This window comes from Myzus persicae, unplaced genomic scaffold (assembly GCF_001856785.1).
Source record: "Myzus persicae strain clone G006 unplaced genomic scaffold, MPER_G0061.0, whole genome shotgun sequence".
Taxonomy (NCBI): Eukaryota; Metazoa; Arthropoda; class Insecta; order Hemiptera; family Aphididae; genus Myzus; species Myzus persicae.
The window spans coordinates 135,768-158,762 of record NW_019102823.1 but is presented as its reverse complement, the minus strand read 5'-3'; the positions used below and the strand labels follow the sequence as shown (position 1 = coordinate 158,762).

At 27.7% G+C, this 22,995-nt stretch overlaps 1 protein-coding gene across 4 annotated transcripts in view; it reads left to right on the top strand.

Annotated features, from left to right (window-relative positions):
* Positions 1–4,869, top strand: part of LOC111033163 (AF4/FMR2 family member 4-like) — a 149,363-nt gene extending 144,494 nt beyond the window's left edge. For 3 of the 4 annotated variants that reach the window (XM_022313770.1, XM_022313768.1, XM_022313769.1), the window contains exons 12-18: positions 1–250; positions 1,105–1,268; positions 1,335–1,532; positions 1,607–1,720; positions 1,796–1,892; positions 1,955–2,210; positions 2,287–4,869. In XM_022313770.1, coding sequence (XP_022169462.1) covers positions 1–250; positions 1,105–1,268; positions 1,335–1,532; positions 1,607–1,720; positions 1,796–1,892; positions 1,955–2,210; positions 2,287–2,420 — 1,213 coding nt within the window. In that variant the 3' untranslated portion in view covers positions 2,421–4,869. The remainder of the gene's footprint in view (positions 251–1,104; positions 1,269–1,334; positions 1,533–1,606; positions 1,721–1,795; positions 1,893–1,954; positions 2,211–2,286) is intronic. The other variant, XM_022313771.1, reaches the window with a different exon arrangement.
* Positions 4,870–22,995: the final 18,126 nt, after the last annotated feature.

Sequence of the window (22,995 nt, the reverse complement as noted above, 5' to 3'; positions counted from 1 at the left end):
TACTATGTCATACTTGCAACGCCCAGCTGCCACCAGTGGTCTGATTCATGGCCCTTACGAAGAATCATCCGAAGACGAAGATGGTGGACCACCTCCTTTCCTTCCATATAGTACCACCTCTGTTCAAATAATGGACCCTCGGTATAAACGTTCATTGGAACTAGATCAATACTCTCCTAATGCTTCAAAAAGACGAAAATTTCACAATCCAACTGGTTCAGCAACACTAGGAAGATATGCTACAGGAATAGTAAGTGGATTTACACACAGTTGAAAATAAAATAAGTACAAATTAACCACTGATACTTTTCTTGGTCAGTAGACTACAATTTTTTTTTAAAATTCTTTTAATTTGTTTTTTAGTTACCTATTAACTTAATGTGTATTTTAGTATGGTATTAGTTACTATTAGGTATGAGTAAATTTAACTTATATTTTTACATCTATAATATTTCCAAAGTTATTAGACATACTATAATTTGTAAATCAAAGTTATAAAATCATAAAGAAAAGAAAAAAAATAATATATTACATATTACCAGCCCCGGATAGGCAAGGTATCGGCCCACCAAGTTTTACGATTTTAACCGGCCCTAAAAAAGTTAACGGCCCATTTTTTAATAAGATAAAGTCATTAATAGGTATCCATATTTTAACAATAACATCATAAACATCACAATATAAATTATACATATTATATTAAGCAGTTATGTTGACATAGATTAATAATAAATATAACAACTAAGCCGGCCCACCGAGTTCAACTCGGTAACTCGCCGGCTCTATCCTGGCCTGCATATTACTTAACATATTTTAAATTATATTTAAATCAAGATCGATCATTTTTTGAAAACAAATGCCAATTAAATAAACATTAAAGTAAATATAACTCAAAGTTATAAACCAGAGTGTACCATTAGGTGCTAGTTTACATTGTGGGAAACATTCAGTTGTCCAATATCTATGTTTGTAGCAAATTGTTTAATACTCTTAATAAGTGTATAACCTACATTTGTTTTCTAAATAACTGATGTATAAAATTATAATAATTAATATAAAATAAATAGTTACTTGTAACAATAACAATTCATTGTTTTCAATTAGGGCGATGGATTAATAAATGATATCTTGGTGGATCGCATGCATGAAGTTCCTGTACAACCTCCTCCCAGACAACCATCATGGCGCATGCAATCCATGCACCACCAGTATCCTCCAAGGAAAAGATTCTTCTCATACTTTGTAACTGACTTGTACCCTGAAAACAAGTAAGATCACCATAAATATATTTACCTAAATTATTATTTACAATATTGTTAATTTTTTTGTTTCAGTATGCACCAAGAGGTCCCGTTGAAGGAGGCACAAGCATTAACCAAATTAGCAGAGTACGAGCCTGATCCTATTACTCAAGAAATGAAATACTTGGACGGTATTCTGTGTTTTGTACTTAGTGGGCATTTGATGGAGAATGATGGGACTAGGGAAAGAGCAGTGCTCAAAATTTATAATGACACTGTTGACTTAATTAAGTAAATATTAACAATTGTATTTTACTTTTTTCTTTCTCAACATGTTTTCTCATATTCTTCTGATATTTTTGTAGAGTTATTTGGTCAAAAATCTATAACTACCGTGCAGACTGTGATCATGAAGAGCTAGACGAAATATTTGAAATGGCTGATAACCCAGAAAGGGATAATAGGCTATTAATACTTTGGTAAGTACATGTTACTTATTCAAAGAACTTTAATTTTTTTTTACTTATCAATAAGTTACTAATTATTTGTTACAGGATGAGGTGTCTTAGCTTCCTGCGATTGAAATTATTCAAACTTCTTGTATACCAAAATAGACAAAATTTTAAGACTGTTCAGCAACATTTTCTGAAGGTAAGTTTTTTTATTTAAGGTATTTACATTTGTGTATGGTTCTAACTAAAATCTTTGACCAGAATGTGGGTTCAAGTCCCATTTCACCATCTCCATCACCAGCCAGTTCTGTGGAAAGTCACTCATCAGGATACTGTAGTAGTAGCATCACGCCCAGTGGTGGAGCTGCATCGTCTGGAGCTGCAACAGGTGTGATCGGCGTTCCAATTGTTGTGCACAATGCTATTCATTCGCAGCACATTTTGTATTGTCATTTGGCAGCAGCACATGAAATGTGGCAACGTGCTGACCTTTTAGTTATGCGCGGGAAACATACACGTAAGATATATAGGATTTAATTGTTTAAAATTTAGAATGTACTTCTAATTAAATTGTCTGCTTATTTGTGTCACAGAATTCTTTGTTGAGATGGACCGACATTGTGGACCGCTCACACTACATAGTACCGGCCATGATCTCACCCTGTATGCTCGCATTGCAATTTCCCGCATGAGATGTGAGTTTAACATAAAAAATTACCTTCCATGATATTAGATGAACACCTCGGAAGCTAAGTCATTACACACATAAAAAAAAAGTACAGACCATACTGTCTTGTCACATTTCGTCATCATCTTGGGCTTCATTGTAACGAGGAATTTCATTTCTGTTTCATGCAAATTGTATATAACTACTTAATGTAGGTTATAACATTATAATATATATCCTGTATATAACTCATGTACAGCTACTTCTAATTCTCTTCAGTATATTCTGTGTATTTTTTTTTTTTAAAATAATTTTAACTTTGAAAGATAAATTGTTATATTTTGACACAAAATACTAGAAAAAAAAAGAAAAAAAAGTTATATTAATATATATTTATAATAAACAAATTATATATATGTAAATCATAAATGTAAAATATTAATTAAAATTTGGTTCTGAGCAAGACTCTTACATAACAGTCTTAAAAGCAAATTTTGGTTTGGGTATTTAACATGGGATTTTAAATATACGATTATTATTATTATTTTATGTACTACGTATATATTCATTATTAATCTTGTAATCTTAATCTTTTGATGACATTAAGTTACATATTATTTTAACCTTACAACTTATAAAAAATACCAAAAAAATTTAATTAAATACTTAACAGTATATCTTATAATTTTAAAATTTAATATATCTATATATTATATATTTTTTTAACAAGTTATAAACATCTGATTAATTATGTTGTAGAGTAAACAACAATTTTTAATAATTTGTTTTGCAATGTAAAACAAAAAAAATGTATAAAAAAAGAGTTGTGTAATTAAAATAAAACAATATGTATATGTATTGTATAATGTATATATATATAATATACATGTATATTATTTATATATATTTTAATATGTATATGTGGGAATTCATTCCTCGCTTAGTTAAATTTACCTGATTGTTGTGTCCGAGATGCTGTTCTAACACTCGGTCAAACAATCTAAATAATAAAAGAAATAATAATTTTTTTTGTTAATCTTAAGAGTTACCTTTGTGTGGAGTAAAGTATGTATGTAGTAACCAAATGTGTACAAACGACACCAACGTTTAATTATTATTGAAAAATTTTTTGTTTTGAATTTCTGGATGAAAGGCTCAGTTTAGAGCATCGGTGGGGTTGATCAATTGTGTTGTCAAGTTTTGTCTTTTGAACGCACTAGGTTGTGCAAAAGATAAAGTGATGAATAATATTTTTTCTTCTATGATATTTAATATTACTCTATATTATTATAAAATTATAAATGTGTATAAATACTAATTTTTCACTCTTCCCAATCAATTTTTTTCTAAAAACTATCTTAGAATGAGCTTTGTGAGTTATTATCGATTATTATTATAATATATACAATATAATTGCAAAAACTTATATTATGTTTAATATACACAATACATATATATTTTATAAACTTTTCAGTGCTTACATAACTAGTAGTGTTATATTTGTATTATGTATCTACATGTGGTCTGGAGATATTTTTGTTTGTCATTTTGCCAACAATTTCTCTGACCCGTGAAAGTGACCAACAAATTTGTTAATCGCCTTATGTTGTTTTAAACAACGATTTAGTAAGACTTATATTAATGCCACAAGTTAAAATTTATTTCATTTACATGGTTAATAATTACATTTTAATTATAGTCTTATCATTAGACTGTGACATTTTTTTTAGACAATTTGTGTATAAAAGATACAAAAAAATTATAAACAAAACCAAAGTCTGAGTTATATTGCCTTAAAATGTAATCGATATATATATATATATATATACTATATTATGGTATTCAAAATGAAATATATTTAGTGATGTTTACATTTAGATTTAAAATAAATAAATAATAAAAATACTCATCCCCTACCTATTCACCCAAAAAGATTCTAAACAAAAAATGTAGTCCCATTTTACTTTCTTTGTTGTTTTGTTAGTGTTTAATTTATTATTTTTTTTTTCGTTATATTATAATATATATACAAACAGATAAACATTACCAATTTCCACATGTTTTAGTTTGTAATATTATATCATTATTATTATTATTATTATTATTATTATTATTATTATTATTATTATTATACTTTTTTTTTTATTTTAATAATTCCGTCACGCACACAAAATGATTAGTTGAATTATTGTGTTATTAAAAAATAATTTTAGTCCGAACAGTATTTTAATTTTTTTCTCGTGCGATTTTAAATGCAATAATGTTATTACTTATTACTATACTATACTATACTACTATTATTATTATTATTATTATTATTATCATTATTATTATTAGATATTGTAAACCCTGTCCGCCTGGCACAGCCGGCGCTCACGGGTCGATCCCGTTACCTTAATTTTTTTTCCTCCGTATCCGCCTCCTTCCCGTTTACGTTACCCCAAATACGGTTAACTATAATAATTGTGAAGAAAAAAAGATTGTTAATAAAAACTAAAAAAAACTGCAATGGATTATTAATTATTCTTATATATAATATTATTGTGTTAAGGATAGAAAAAATTATATTATCATTTAATATTTTTATGTTATACCTATAATTTATAAAATTTTAAAATTAAAAAAAAAAACTAAAATTATTTGAAAAATATATATATAAAAAAATAAATAATTTTGTGTTGTATTTTTTTTGTGCTTAGTTGTGGTTACTTCTCTGCTCAATTCTATACCTAACGATCTAAAATTGATCGAGATCGGATTCTTGATTTCTTGGCGCTTTCTGCAGGTAGCTTCACAACAGTATTGACTATTGGCTGTTGGTGATTAAACTCATGGGCAAACCGAGACCAGTTCTCGTATTTTTCGGTCAGTGAAGATTTTTAGACGTTGACACTGCCCTACTGTGGCATGCTTAGTTTTTTTTGAAAAGGGGGTGACAATTTTTACCTCTGTATATAGCGGTAAATATACTATTGCTCTATTGTATAGTTTATTAGACAAAAATAAGTCAAAAGGGGGGAGCGGGGTATTCCACCCACATCAAAACTGTGAGCACGCGGCCTGCCAACCTGCAACGACGGTCAAATATAATTTTGAAAATCGCTCGACCGGCACATTTCACACAAGACGGACCTTTTGCAATTTCGATTGCAAAAACAAAAATTAACTGTCGAAAAGCGAATGTTTAGATATTAGATATTATGTAGAACAGTGGCAAGTGGTCGCCGACTGCCGACTATTGACACTATATTGTTGAATACGACAGAAACTGTTTTGAATTACGATTGGTAATCTTTACTCTGCACTAGTCACTAAACGTGTCATACACGTAGTCAGCTCATTTGTTATGAGAATTGCAATATTTATAAACAATTAATTGAAAAAATTACATTTTTTACCTTTTATTTCACAACTATATTATGTTAGTGAGAGGTTTACATAACATTATTTTTCTGTCTTATCTTCCGATAAACTGTAATTGTGTAAGTATTTCATAGTAAGTTGTTCTTACAGTATTGTAAGTAATGAATAGGATTAAAAATGTATAAAAAAAATTTTTTTCGAATCCGGGCCGCATTTAGTGACCTTTTCAATACATTTGGCCCGGTTAATACTCCGAGTTGACATGCCCGCTCTACACCTATCCACACCTATTCTGTATTCATGTAACCATGTCGCCATACTACTATAGATGCAAAATACTATCAATATGATCAAAATGTTTGAGTCCCTTCAAAATAATAATGCAAACTATCCAAAATAATAAAATGTAAGTATAGGTACAGTTGTTAATAAACAGTAGATCCCTATAGTATATTTTGTATACAAATAACAGTTTCTCGGTAAGCCTTAGAATTGGTTGGTTTAAATATTCTTCGTTTGGCCAAAACAAATTCTTCAAGAAGTTAAAAAGTTTTTCCTTCAACAAGCAACTTTTAACCGAAAAATAATGATTAGGTAAATAATAAAACAATAGCCAATAGGTAACAATAATAATAATCGGCTCGGCACAAAATCTATTTTATGTATAATATATTTACAAAGTATATGAAAATATTATTTTAATTTATTTAATTTAATACGTCTTTTGAATATTATATTATTGAGTAGAAAAATATGTAAGGCAGTCGTGGTGGTCCGGTAACTTCTCATATCGTTACAGGTACAGCTCCTTCGCTTTGATCACTAGATAGCGCTGTCTCATTTGTTTTTTGTTTTTAATTTCATTTTCAAATATTTGGTTGTTTTCTTTTTATAGATTGCCCATTAGCAAATTTATTTGCTAATAAACTTTTATCTCTGCCCCTCCCCTCCTCCCACAAATTATTTTGCATATAGGTTTTCTAAGACTCTAGCCCCTGGAACTTTTCAATCATATAAAAAAAAGTAATATAGTTAGGCCCATGCACAGTAAGTAAGGACTGATCTCCTTGAACATTTTTTCTGCTACACTTTAAAATTTTTGTGATGGGTCAAACCGGCTTCCAAATAAATTGTGGAGACTCTCCAACACACTCTGTATAACGAACCAAATTCAAAAAACATTAACTATAAAACAATTAAATTGTTTTCTTTTTTTTTTTTAAATGTGTTCTAGCCTTTTTTCTTTAATCATTAATAATAAAAACAATAATGTATTAATGTACAATAATAAATAGTTTTAAAACCTAATTATTTCATAGGATAATTTCTCAAATAGAATTGTATTTAGAAATAAATAAGGTTATAATAATTTGTTATTTTTTGTCCTATTCTTTTATTGATTTGAAACTCGTCTTCAATAATATTTAACTATTAGATACTGTATACATTTCATCAAACAGAAGTCTTGAGCTTTCAACCAGGAATTACGTGTTTTCTAGCCATGTCTCAGTGATTCAGTTCATCAAAAAATTCAAAATATCTATTCAGTATTCACTAATCATTAATAATAACAAATTGTTATCAACAACAGGTGCAACGAAAGTTACATTTTGTTTGGCTAGATCTTATTTCAAGATTTCAGATTATTATGATACCTGATAAAATATAATATAAATATGGAGGAGGCGCCGACTCCTCATTCGCTCCCTTAAAAACGTGCATCTAATGAAATCTCTCTATTTATATTAAGAATAGATTATTCACCAAATCGATTCTGACGGTGACCGAAAATAATTGTTTATCCCCGTGATCGCGCTTGATCTTCGAAAACAGGAACGTTCTAAAGTTTAGGAGGTAATCGGTATAAGGCCATTGAAACTTATACCATTGAATATAAATTTGAAGATGACATTTTTGCTAGACATTCTTTAACATGCCTAATATTCAAGGTTTGGACCGGTTATCGGTTATATTTTTAAATATGTACTAACATTTTTTGATTTTCACACAGGCACTTCAAATTGTGGTCACCGATTCAATATTCTACTCTTTCCGTCTAAGGTTTCGTAGTTGGTAATCAGGAGTTTTATACGAAGAAATAACCAATTTATGGAATTCGACTAATTATTTTAGTAGGTAACCTATCCAAAACCAAATGTAACCATTCTGTAGTGTATATACGTATACAGGTAAAGGTACCTACTATGAGACTATTGGCGATATTATTATATGGCCGCAGTCCACCATAGTATAGTGAATTTGTGATGGCGCAAAAATGTAACATGCAATATAATATAATATGTAGCTTTAAACCATTTGAAGACAAAAAAAAAAAAAAGCACAAATGGGGGAAAAAAATAAAATTCGGGTGGTTTTAAAACTTATAAACTATAATTGCTTGCATAATATATTATATGTTGAACTTACAAATGGCTAATAATATGTTGCGCTGCTGTTTTTATCGCCACTTTATTATCGTATAGGTGCTCCGCTGTAGAAATGCTGCAGAATAGGTACATAAAACGTAAATTAATGCATAATATTATGCAATGTTGGTAACTGGTAACTGGTAAGGGCAACCGAGTGCATGTATAGTATGTACCTATATGGCTATTATATATCTATACTGCAGGGTTGTTTCACCAGGCACCGTCGTTTAATCTTTTAATAATACATTTATTCGAATGCTGATTTTTGGATTTATTTTTACTCAAAGACTTTATTTTCAAAAATAACTACCTACTTATAGTTCTTACAACAAAACCTCGTAATGTACGCCCCGTGCCGATATTAGTTTTTTTTTGTTTTGTCGTATGACAACTGTTCTTTTTAATTGTGAAATGCTCAGATACAACTATATTATTATAGCCTACAGTATTATAGTCTTGCTAAGTATACTTTTTAAATTTATTCAGAATACGTATTTAAATACTTGGTGTCATTTGTATTTTAATATAAATACAAATCCATTTCAAAAGCATTTAAAATACTTTGCAAGTACTTTATCGTGCTAAATACTATTATATTAAAATGTTTGGACGTTTATCACAATTGTAAACTTAAAATTATTAATAAATATTAAAATTAATTAATTTATAAATAGTGATCCTTTTATTGGTTCGATAATTTCAAATATATACATATTTTATTATCAAGTTAAACACACTTAAACTTCATAGAGGTAGATATGAGTAATAGAAATTGTGCTTATATACTAGTACGCTGCACACGAGCTGAATTTCGAAAATTAAGCTTGATCGATTTTTTATAATATCTATCAAGATGAATTCAATTATATTTTAGATAGATAGTAAAAGACTTCAGAACATTTGAGTATAAACAATAAACATTACATAGTTTATATTACATGCAAAACAGAGTAAAATATAATCTACGACTGGCGAATAAAAAGGTCCAACAGCATACGAAATTGTTTTTATTGTGCGGATGGTACCTACCTTTTATTTTTTAACTTTACGTAAAATAACAACTCATTTGTTTGGACAGTGAAAAAATATCCTGCAAATACATTCTGATCAGCTCAAACGTTATTTTTGTTTTAGAGAAATACGAAACAATGTTTTTACACAGAATAAACGATGTACATAAACAAATTAAATACAGACAATTAAATTGCATCATGTTTGTTTTACAAAATATTCGTTATTATAATGTGTTATTATAACTGGTATTTATATTATTATTATTTTTTGACAAAATTGATATCATTTGGAAATTGGAATATAACAAATATGTAACAAAAACACCATGTTAACATTTTCTAATTTATAACGTATAGGTTAGTATATACTGTATATACAGTAATAGGTAGTGTTTTTAGGTAGACATCTGCAATTGATAATAATTTATTCTTTCAAAATAATTATCTTCCGTGCAATTATAACAGTAAACACGCATTATCTCGAAAATCGTTTACATTTTTGAAAACACGTATTTGTCTTATGTAATCATTTAAAATCATTTCTACACACAATTTTGAAAAAATAAAACTATTTTTTACTTTCATTATGTTTCAAAAGTTGTTCACTCTTTTGAATGACAATATACATTTCAAATTGTATGTGTACCGAAACAGAATATTTTTTGAGTATTTATTTATTTTAATATACTAAAATCAAACGTCGAATGACTGCACGAGTAATCAATTAGGTAGTTGTAAAATATGCTTTATTTATATTAGTTCTTAAAGTTAAGATGAGCGGGATAGTGGACAAATATTTAAGGAGATACCGTGCTCTGTTCCATTGTCACTCCATCCACTTATCTAAACTTCAATTTGTACACCGAAAAAAAATATTAGTTTATCATTCAAAAAAGTAAAAACTTACAACATGATAATAATTTCAAAAAAGTAGTTTTATAACGACTTAATATTTTCCAAAAAAGTATTTTCAAAAACTTTAATACTTTTTGAGAAAACTAATGTTTACTGTTATAGAGTCACTCTGTACCTATTCCAATACTTGGTTTTATAATACTAAACCAACAAATTAATGAATAAAATGTCTTATTGTCGAAACTAAAACAACATACCCAATACCCATATAATATCAATTTAATAGGTTAGACTATTTAACAGCTTGTAGATAACTAATTATATTGATTGTGTTCAGATAAATTTGTCTCAACTCTATTTTTTATTTATTATATTATTTATATTTACTTAATGTTAATTAATATTTTTTTGTTTTATTGGGGGTCACGCATCAGGGAGCTATCACTCGGTCTGCACTCGGATTTCGTACGCAACTGAGTGTAGACATCGCACCACTACAATATTTAAATATTTTATTTTAGCGCTCAATCAAGATAATTTTCCGTTTCTAAGTTTGTATATACAACCTAACCTAACCTAACCTAACTATATAGTAGAACTATATAATATGTGGGTTATAAAATGATTATAATTTTGAAATGAGAACGACAAAAAACTTAAGATAAATACAATAATAATTTAAAAAAAAACTATTATACTATTTGTAGGTACAATAGTGATAATCTATTAAGAGACTAATCAAATATGTAGCCTTAAGGCATATACGGTTTAAATGACTTTATATTAAAAGTTTAATACAACTCAACATTCTCTATATAAGCAATATAAGCACTTCTGCCCCGAAATTCAATTGTGTTGGGTTATTCAATTATGTAATTAAATTGACATTAATTTAATAATTTGTACTGTTGTTAAAATAATTCCTTTTGGCTTTTTCTAAACTTTCTATTTTATTTGAAGAATTATTGTTAAGAATTTTGGAGACCGCTATTTTTCACAATTAATATGTTATTAATTATTATATATGTAGTATGTACCTATGTATGTAAAGAATAAAAATACATGAATGATTTTTAATTGAATTTATCTTTAAAGAGATACTATTTAAAAACTATTTTTTTCCCTCTTTTTTTCTACCTTACTTATCATTAAACCATGATGTATGAAAAATTATAAATAGATCTGATTTTTAAACTTAATCCATAAAAAATGCAGCTCTAAAACTGGAAAACTAGCACTAACAATTTGAAATTAATTAAACGTAAAATTGTACACATGGAATCTTTGATGTACAAGTACTTTAAATAAATATAATATAGCTTACTCTGCTATTTTTATGTGCATAGAACTATAATTTGTAAATTGTATCGAACCCGATCCTTACAATAGAAAATTGCAGTATATACATAATACATAGGTACTGTAAACTGTTAAAATAATATTTGATCCGTTACAATAAATAATAATAGATATTAAATTACATTTTTTATATCTATTTTGTCTATTTAATTGATATAATTGAATGCATGATAATTCAATAATTTCTTAGCGCTCAGGATGAGGGCTACACGAAAACGTTAATACAATTTAAACTTCATGAGTTATTGTTTTACTTTCGACTACTTCAATAAATATTCATAATATATAAACAATGACATGAATTATCAAAAAAAAAATACTAGATTCATAAAGAATAGGTAATAGTGTAATACACAGTCAATGCTGGTCTCTATAGTCTATAGCCATTTTTTGGAATAAAATTGTGTTCATGTTCCTCGAAATATCAAACTATTTAGCGATTTAGCCTATAATGTAGGCTATTTGGCTCTTCTAGCTATTTATTTATTTGTTTTGAACATAATTTTACAAAAAGATAATTTAATTGTAAAAAAAATGGATAAGTGGATGTCACTCTGCTGTACAGGAGGTTACAAATGGGTTACTGTAATGCTCGGTGTTTAATTGTTTAATTCAATGTTATGAAATCATTGTGTACGAAAAACAATTCTGAGTTATAATGTTCTGTCAGCCTATAATATTACTTAGTAATTAAGTATATTTGATGATATTATTGTGATTAAAATTGTTTATTTTACTACTAAGCATTAGTACTACAGCAGATTAAATTCATTTTTGACAAAAAAATACATATTTTCAAAAAGTCATTGTGTGTATAAAATATAATAATATGCTCTAAAAGTTTTAAGTACCCACGAATAATATTTTTAGTTCACAACAAAATAACATAAACCATTATTCTTGGTTACTTAATATGTAATTCCGTCCACATTTGAACATAAGACAACTAAAAACAAAAACTGTTTTTAGATTTTTTGGTTCCAGAATAACATATTTATATAGGTACTTACATTTACCTTTGTTTTACATTTTTGACCATTACCTATAAAAGTTGAAAATTAAAAAAAAATTTTAACTATTAAATTATTTGTAAAATTTGAATGATATTGAATTTTGTCAAAATTTGAAATTTAAATGCTTATAAAAAAAATCGTACCAATGTATTTTTAATATTTTTCAACTGATATTTTAAATATATATCAGGAGCCTAGTATTAAATTGTCAAGCTTTTCAACCCAACAAATACAATTTTATTAGATTTTATTTAATTTAAATTTCAAGTATCTGCAGTTGTTCATATTTGAATTAGGTACAACAAAATAAGAAAATCGCTATATGAGAATTGGAGTGAATGATGTAAAAATTTCAACTTCAAACGCTCATAAAAATTTAATTTGACTTTCCGGTAGAATTTTTTTTTTTTGATAAAGGTAGACAAACTTGTAAGGAATCTTGTATTAAATTTTAAAACCTTAGGTATAAAAAGAAAATTTTTTATGAATTTCTAACTCAACATAATTTGTAAATTTTTGTGATTTTTACGAATTTTGTCAAAATTCAAAATTAATAAGCTCATAAAAATTTACTGTGGATTTACGCTCGACTTTCTTTTTAATTTCCGCTTACAGCTTACGAGGAACTCTGCATTTCATTTTCAAGTTTTTTGTTAGAGCAAAAAATTTTTTATCGAAATTAGTTAAAAAAAACAAATAATAATCGAATATTTCTACATGCTTCACCTATAAATAGTTCAACGCAAAACATAATATTTTGAAATTTTTATGGTGTATAGAAAACGTGGATAAAAACATTCAGTGAAAATTTCATGTATCTACGATATGTTTTTTTAGAGCTACGTCGAAAACTAAAATCGATTTTGTCGAAAACCGGGTTTCCGTAAAATGACTCGTTTTTTTTAAATTTTTTGTTTATTTTTCCTGCTGCTTTTTAAAACTATTGGGAATTTTTTACTTTTGACCCCTCGAAGTACTAACTAGATTAACTTTCCTACCAGAAAAGATGCTGTTCAAGAAAATCGAAGCACTTTTACAGTCTCAAAACGTGATGACAGACAAAAAAAAAAATGAAAAAACACACATTGTAAAATCAATACATTCATCGCTCTACTGAGAATCTAAAATAAAAAATATAATTGTTACAATAATTCAAAGGTCAATTTTTTTGGTTTTTATAATATTGACTTAAAAATATCGTTATTTTATTTTTAAATCCTTATATTGGAAGAGAATGGCTATTCCCATAATTTTTACCGATTTAATAGTATTATAATAAAGACAACACAGCTTAAGAGGTTATTGCCTGTAGGGTATTTATTGTAGTCTTTGTCTTTTTAAGTAAGTTATGATAATTTTAAAATATACAAAAAATATACAGTTTAAAAATGATCATACCCACTGTGCAAGAAACTTTTAAAAACATTCCAGAAATATACATTTATAAGTAACAATGTGAACATAGGAATGTAACGTCTCCTGAAAGATTCAGTAATATGTTCCACAAAAATATGAGTAATCAACATTCAAAGTGCCAATGTAAACATTGTAAGCAATGAAAAGTTTTAACTTACTTAAAAATAATAATATCAATAAAATCCTTCAAAGTGCCTTAGATAATATTCTTGCCATTAAATTTTATAAGATGTAAATTTACTCTAATTTTAGAAATGACAGATTCAAAATGTATTACCATTTACGTAAAATTTGCCATGTTGTACGCGTTTGTAAGACAGAGACCACTAATGTCCGTGTGGCGTCCTCTTAATCTGAAAATAATAAATAACGCATTTTAATTTAAGTTTAGATTTTAATTTGATTCACCCAAATATTGAAATATACATTCCGTCATAACTTATAGCCAAATTATAAAAACTAAAACGTCTGAATGAACCATTTCAATTTCAAAATTTCAAAATTAAAAAAAAATGTTGTTAGAAATCACGCTCAAAAATATAAAATTAAATATAAGAGATTAATTATAAGAGAATTTGATTCTAACGACATACTAATACCTACGTTTAATATTATATTTCACACGCAACATTTCAATCGACAACAGACAAGTCTTCTTAGAATTGATTATTCGAATTTTGAATGATGTTATTCGTTATAAGTATTAGGTACATCTTCTCAATGTTTTAGACAAATGTAAATTAAATAACCAATACAAATAACACGATTTATTATTATGAAACGTATGTCAAATAGAGCAATGTTGGGTATTTTGATTTTTTAGCCGATTACATTATAGGCACCTAACCTAGCTGTAATAATATGAGGTATTTATTTTTCAAGAATAGCAATAATTATAGCCGGTCCACTTCCATGGCACTCCGACGTTTGAATCTCGAAATGAAACCAAGAGCCTTTTTTTTGGTTTTATTTTGAAATTCAAAAGTGTGGGTGCCAGGGAAATGGACCTCATTATAGCCTAGGGCCTATAGGAAACATTGACAATTGACTTGCCATGATACAGTTATAGTTATAATACGCTGTCGATTAGGCAAAACAGAGCGCGATGTACCGATGTATCTATTTTAGTCATTACTCATTATTTATTATAGTGTATTGTATTAGTGTGTAATATAAAAATAGTTAAAGGTACGCATTATGTAATACGGACTTTCAGTCTCGAGCAGTCCTAAATTTGGAAACGAAATTGTTGTCGGGTATAGATCACTAATTGTCTTACTTCATAATGTCTAGGTTGTGTTCATTGCTGTTTTCGGTAATTTTATTTACAGCCCTAAATCCGCAATGTATATCCAATACATAAAGTATTTCGGATTTCCACAGCCTGCAGGTATTACGTGAACGACTTTTGGCTGTTGCTATTACATAAACGTTTTAAACGGCTTGAGTGGAAAGAGGGAACAACGATAAGAGAGGAGGAAATGGGCGTATTACCCCCCCCCCCCCCCCAACAACAGGTGTAGCATCACGATGTCGAGACACGGACACACGGTGCACCTATATATCTGCGAGCACGTTGAATATAATAATATTGTCACGCGTTTTTCGTGTGTCGTGTGTCAGGACCCGTCGTCATCGTTATTGGAGTATAATACACTACAGGCAATATAAAATATATACTGACTTTTCAATTATTGTTATCGTGTGATGTGTGTAGAAAAAAAAATGTAATGTTCTCGTATTTTCCAGATTTGGTCTTATAAGAGCAATATGTACCTCGAAAATATTATTATATAAACGTTATAGGCGAGATAAACACTAAGCGACTTGAAAAACGAAGCTTCGAAAAGTTTTAATCTTTAATCATCAAAAAAGTTACCGAGAACTGGGAAGAATGAACGACGAGGGTATAATAAGTAATCGGCGGGTGGTAGCGACGACAAGATAAACAGTCGTGTTTTAATAATGTTATTAGTATTATTACTTATTACACCATAATTTATTATTATCTCTGATTAATTAATACCTGTACAGTATACATTAATATACTAATTTTTTTTTTCATATTTCTTTTAGCATAAAAACAATTTACGCAAATTACCACAATGAGTTTATGTGATAAGAGTAAAATATATAAATGTAATATATATTTCATATTATTCTGTCTGGATATTATTGTACATCGTTATTTTGTGTGGGACTGACCCACACGAAGGATTGCAATACTGTAATAACGTACACGACTAGGATAAATATAAGAAGGACTCCAAGATGGATAATTCGCCTGTGGCTGATTGGATATAGCACTTGGTATAAATCTTAAGAGGTGTAAACTATTTAAAAGCTAAAAGATATCTAAAAGAACAATTTTTTATGTTCACAAAATCATCGGTTAAGTAGTTTTTGAGTACCTATATAAGCTACAAGCATACATTAAACTCTCATCATATGTTTTAAGATATAATAATTTCTTTATAAGAAACCACAGACTCATGACTAGATGCATGTTTTTACCTCATCTGCCCGAGTCGGCGACCATTTATAAATTATATAAAAAAAAAATTTTAAGTAATTATTTCTCCTATTTTTCCATTATAATCTGTAAGCTGTAACAAATAGCATTTAAAAACAAAAAATTTTTTTCAATTTAAATTTTAAATCTCAAAATCCTTGTGAGAGTACCTACTCCGGGTGTACCTACTGAGTCCAATAATAATTGTGAATCCAAACCATTCAAGGACCCACTCAAGCAAACACAAAAAAATTCATGAAAATCGGTCAAGCCGTTTAGGAGGAGTTCAATGACATACGGTACACACGGATAGAAGAAATATATATATACATAAATAAAGATATATATTAGTAATATTATATGGATACATTAAATGGCTTACCAGACTCGAAGCCGCTTATTATGGATACAGAGTATAATATTACTCAAAATACGCGAATCGAAATAATAAAACACACTACACGCTGATTACAGATCAATAGATCATTAAGATAGTTCCGGTTGTCGCTCGCAAGATTCGGTGTTGAGAGGTTGTAGCTGAGATGGGTGGCGCACATGCACTGATTAAAAAAGACGACACGGTTGTTGGTTATTCTGACCGGAGAGTGGCAGACGGTTGCATCAAAGGCTTTTTGTGCTTCTAAGAACGAGTTTTCATCACTTCGGCGACAAACACCTTTCCGTCCATTTCTTTATTCTCCGGTGGCACATAAGGAACCTATTCCTAACCGTTCCAAATACGTGTTGATTTATATTATATATAATAAAGGTCGTTTAACTTTTTTGTCGTTGATAATGGTTTTATTGAGAGTGTCTGATGTTATAGGTATTCGTATGCCAATCTGAACTTTATTTTAAATTTGTTGAATTTTTGTTTACTTGTTAGTTGTTATAATGATGGTTGAGCATATTATGGCAATATGGATGAAGCGCACTACTTTTTCGTATTAACTATTGGCATCAGTGGTAGTTTTACGGGAGGAAGATCCAGGGCACTGACCCCTCCCCCACCCCCCAAGACAAATGTTGAAAATCTATAATGTTTTAAATTTTAATATTACTTCCTATATAATATTTTTATATTATATTCTATAATATTATTAAACTTAGAGAATTTGAATAAAATTGATCACACGGTCAATATATCATGATTTTTGTAATTACGAGAATATTATCGAACTAAATTGGATGTTTAACTTATCGGTTTCGGTAGTTCGGTTGAAATAATATTATCAATTTGATTCGGGTGAATTTTGTTTTTCAGCCATAATGAATATGATACGAATTAATATATTTTGACATTCTATATTGAATAAACCTGAACACAATTGGCTTTGATTAATTATTTGTTATATAATCTTTTATAGATACACATCATATCGATAAAATATAGGTTATATAGGTAATATCATTGATTATAAATACTATTTAGTGTTAGGTAGTATAAATACATAGTGTAAATAATCGTTTGTTTCTACACATTTTGGAAACCGATAGAATATAATAATTGACATAATTAACAGTTTGACAGTAAACGAGACTTTTTACTTATATTATTATTATTATTAAAAAAAATCTAATTTTATAACTTTAATAGACATTTTAATAGATATTTTAGGAGAAAAAAAGTATTGCGAGACTGGAGACTATAACATAATATAACACCCCTAGAATTTCAATCATAAAATATATTTAAGATAAAAGGGTGATTATTTTAAAACCCATCAACGTTTTTTAAAATATTTTTTTTTATTCTCAAGTCGTAGCATAACAACGTTTTTGAAAAATAATTATTTTTAACATTTTTTATTATTATAATAATTTTATAACTGCTTCACTTTTGAGAGTGACAACATACGTTCATAATTGCATAACCTATCCCGAAGCAGAAAACATTTTGGAGTAGGTACTTTAATAGTTTAATGTATAAAAATCGAACTTCAGAATAAAAGTTGTCAGTTGATCAGTTATTCTTATTCAGTTGTTTGGATTTACGTCCTACCCCGCTAAAACTTTAAATGATTATAACTTATATTATATGGTATTCATTGCTTTTTGTTAATTTTTACTTATTTTTAAACTGCGTAAATAAAAAATACTTTTTGTGGCACTAAAATACTTAATTAATTCATTAAAACATCAAAACATTTTTATTCAAGTTTTTTACAGTAAATATATGTATAGTAAGGTATAAACTATTTAATTCGAGATGCTAATATGGATGATTATTATACATACATTGTAAATTAATATTTGTAAGTTAATATTACAAGTATGACATACTTAAATCTATTTACTTATTTATTTTTTTTTTTTGATGTTGATGGTTTATAATTACTTTTTCGGAGCAAGTGCTTGTTTATAATTGTAACATCAGATAAAAATAGTTAGAAGTACTTACCTATTAAATATTATGTTTCTGATTGTAGTTATCCTAATCGTACTTTACAGTAGATTATTGTACTAATGATATATATTTCAAACCATAGTGTTCTTTCACTCTCCTTGTTTCAATCAAAATAATTAAATTCTTTTGCACATTAAAATGTTTATCTTGATCCTTTCAAAGGGTTAAATATACTGCATCATTTCCACCATCGATCAACATCAACTCTATATCTCTTATTTGTAATATCTATTGTCCATCTTAAGAAAATATGGTGTCCATTTCACTTACATCATTATTCATTACTCATTATCAATTGCAATTAACTTAGTTAAAGTTTGATTTTTAACTTCTGTTATATCTTTAATTCTTGTCATTAGCCCAGCATACTAATTAAACAATATTTCAATTTTATTTTTGAATCCTTCGACTTCTGGAATACAAAGATTTTTTTGCATGGTCGATGAAGAATGAAGTGATATGTTTTTTGAAACATTATATATTCTCTATTTTTAGAATTTTTTATCACTACAATATCAGTCTTTCTCTTCTCCCTACCTATGTACAGAAAATGCTAATATGAACATTTTGTGAAAATGTCAAGTATTTACAGTTCTTCTTTTTTGAGTTACACCAAAAGGCATTTTCGATTTTGTCAGTTTCCTTGATAAGTTTTTTTAAACTTTTTTTTAATTTCTAAATTTTCAATTAGACTTTTTAACAATTTCTTTCAATATTTGTGATGTTCTGAAACTAATATAATTTACCACGAAAATTTAAGGATGTCAATGAAAAGGTTCAAAAATAACAAATTTATATCCCAGATAATTACCTCTATTTTATCATAAAATGAATCCATACAATTGACATTTCTTTGAATAATCGAATGCTATACAGTATACACATCTAATTTCACCTCTTGCATCGTTAAAATTCATATTAAAAACCTATTTTTTTTTACCTAAGTTTATATATAGAACACTTATTATAGATTATAGAATACATTTTTAATATACATTGTACAATGAGTGCTATACTCATTAAAACAAAATATTTTATAGTTTATACTTTATACTATTTTATAGGTAATATTAGGTATGTCCATATCCCGATTTCTCAAATTGTTATTCGTCTGTTTTATCTGCTATCAAAATAACTATTTTTACAAATTTAATGGGAAATATTCAATATGAGACTTATTTTAAATAATAATAACACTCATTTCGTAACTCATATGAAAAAATTGAAATAATTGTCATATTTTGTAGTGTATAGGACCTACACCGTAGGTGTTAAATTTTTTTTTTGTACCTATACCTACTCAATATTTGGTGTTGATTTTTATAGTTAGTTTAACAGTTAGTTTAATAGACAATAGCCTATTGTCCAATTCAAAATGTTGAACTAAATTACTTTAAAAAAGTATTTCTTATGGGCTATGGCATTATTCAAACACGGAATCTTAAAAATAACCATAATTTAACTTTTTCATTAATGAATTAGGGTAAATAATATTACATGGGTATAAATGTTTAATTATTATTTAATACATTTAAAATTGTAAGATCAATTTAACATATTAAGTTATTAAAGTGTCTTATTGTTGTTAGTATACTTTTTAAAATTATAATTACGATCGACGTCATGCTCTCTTCCAATTTTTAACAACATATTGTAGGTATAGATAATATTAATTTAATGCAATGCACATATAATAGGTATAGCTAGGTAGATTGCGCTTTGGTTATTGTTTCAGATTAAAATTCTCTGAAGTTACCCGTGAATATTATTGGGGATGTAAATACGATTATCAGCATTTGATTAGACGTGATTATAATTAATATTATTAATAACTGATGCTGGTATTTACTGTTGTCTTAGTACTTTAATCTGTATTTAATATTAAACTTTTATCCTGAAAATGCAATATAATATACAGGTATGGTTATATATGTATATTGGTAGGTAGTTAAAACATATAAATGGGTAGGAGGTGCCTACCTATAAAATAATAAAAAAAATATTGAACATGAGTAATTCATGGGTAATTCATATTCATGTGTGAGTTTATGTTGTGGAAGTATGTGCAATAAAAAAGGTCATTAATACAACACTTTTGATAAATCGATTAAACGTACTGCAATAATATAATATAGAAATATAATAAACTAATAAGTAATGAGTAATGACTAATGACATATTGACATTGATTATAAATAGTAAAAATAATTATAATAAACTAGGTGATCCCGTGCACTTCGTTGCCCGTTAAAAATGCCACCTCAACATAAGATACTTGATTGTGATAATGCGAGCAGTATATTATCAGGTAAGCAATCTACCTTAGGTAAACTTTGTTTTGACATATTAATTATTTAGAATGAATATTTTTGTAAAATAACTTAAAATAATTGTGAGTGTGTGGGGATGTTATATACTGGCATATGGATATGATTGAAAGAGAAATGGAGCACTGTGAACGATGACGGCCTATAAAAATAACAAAATAACCAAATATTCATTTTTTTCATAGTCCTCACTCCTCACCGCCTATAAAGTAAATTTATAAAAATGTATGTGGTTCGTTTGGCATCGGTTAGGTTGCCCTCAATCCCACTTTGTGTTAAACTTGGCCTTTGATTTTGAGGGTATATGTCAATTGCGCCAGAAATCACAGGTAAGGAAAAAAAAATTATGGGATTCAAAAAGGTTATACATCAACTGCGCCGGACGATATTTAGGTCCAAAAAAGATTATACATTAATTGCGCCGGCAATACTGAAGTTGAAAAATAAGCTGATTACACACTAGGCGATTTTAACGTACTCGTCTGCGTTTATATTACACGCGGACGATTTAAAATCGCGATGTTTTAAACTGTACATACTATACGTTATCTATCTACATGCAATAAATTGGTCAAATCGGAATATCCGCTAATATAAATGAGATAACATGATAATATGACGGTACTATCAATATGTTTCAATTTGTGAAGTCGGTAAGCCACCATTACAAGAAATGAAATTTTAATACTTTTTGACAATTTATTCATATGTAATTTATCATCGTTTATTTATATGTATTTTAATTTTTTTAATTTTTTATATTTTTTAAATTACACTTTTTTTTATATGTTTGATAATTATATTATAATCTAATAATAGTATAATAATATGATATTTTATATTTTATAATATGTTCCTGGCAGAACAAATATATATTATGTATACCAAATTAATTTTTGATAAATTTATTGGCGCAAAAGACGTATAAATTTCAGGTAGTCTAGAAAAATCGGCGCAATTGACAAACACCGGATTTTGACTGTTGAATTAAATTGTTGATAATTTGCTTTCTTAAATGACACCTCAACCCATTCGGCCACCACTGCTGTTGGAATTATAGGAGCGTAGTAAGATTGTTTAGCCCATGTAGTTAACCCACGTTATAATTTTAATTATAATATTATTTTTTAATTTTTTTTCCAGCAATATTATACATTGATGGATAATTTTTAATTTGTTTTTTTACTATGACAACAAACAATTTAAATAATATTGGAATTTGCTTTTTCTAATAATGATTAGATTAATGAAACATGTTATAAAAAATGCAGGTATTAAATAAACGATTGCTAATTAGTAAAATAAAATAAAATTGTACACACGCAGTTTTTCTGGTAACGCCAACAACAGAAAATGGAAAATGAATAATTATAAAATAATAATCGAATAATCATATTTCATATAGATAAAACCTAAATATTATCTCTACTATCGACTATTGAGTTCTATGTAAAGAGAGGGTATTTACTATTTACGGTTATAAATAAAATCGAACGAAATAAAAACGATACGAAAATTATCACTTTACAAAATTTAAACTTTACTTTATATAATGAAGCATAATATTAATACCTAATATTCAATACAAGACATATTTCTCCATGTTGATCAACTTTTTGGTGTTGGTCGGGGGCCCCATTTTAACGATTAATTAAGTCATATGGACGATTTTATAAGCTTAAGCTTGCTGTAGCTTTTTCAATTCGAAAAAACATTCCGGAACTCAAAAAATGAACCATTAAAAAAATTTAAAAAAAAAAATTTTTAAAAAGGATTTTTCCAAAATGTTTTTTCGTAAAAACCTTCTCCTGACAATTATGGACAGTTAAAAAAAAAATTGAGCCAAATCGGCCCAGCCGTTCTCAATTGATGAATTGTTATACATTTTTGGCTCCATTTTTATATACATAGATATTATAATACTAGTATTTATAATCAATG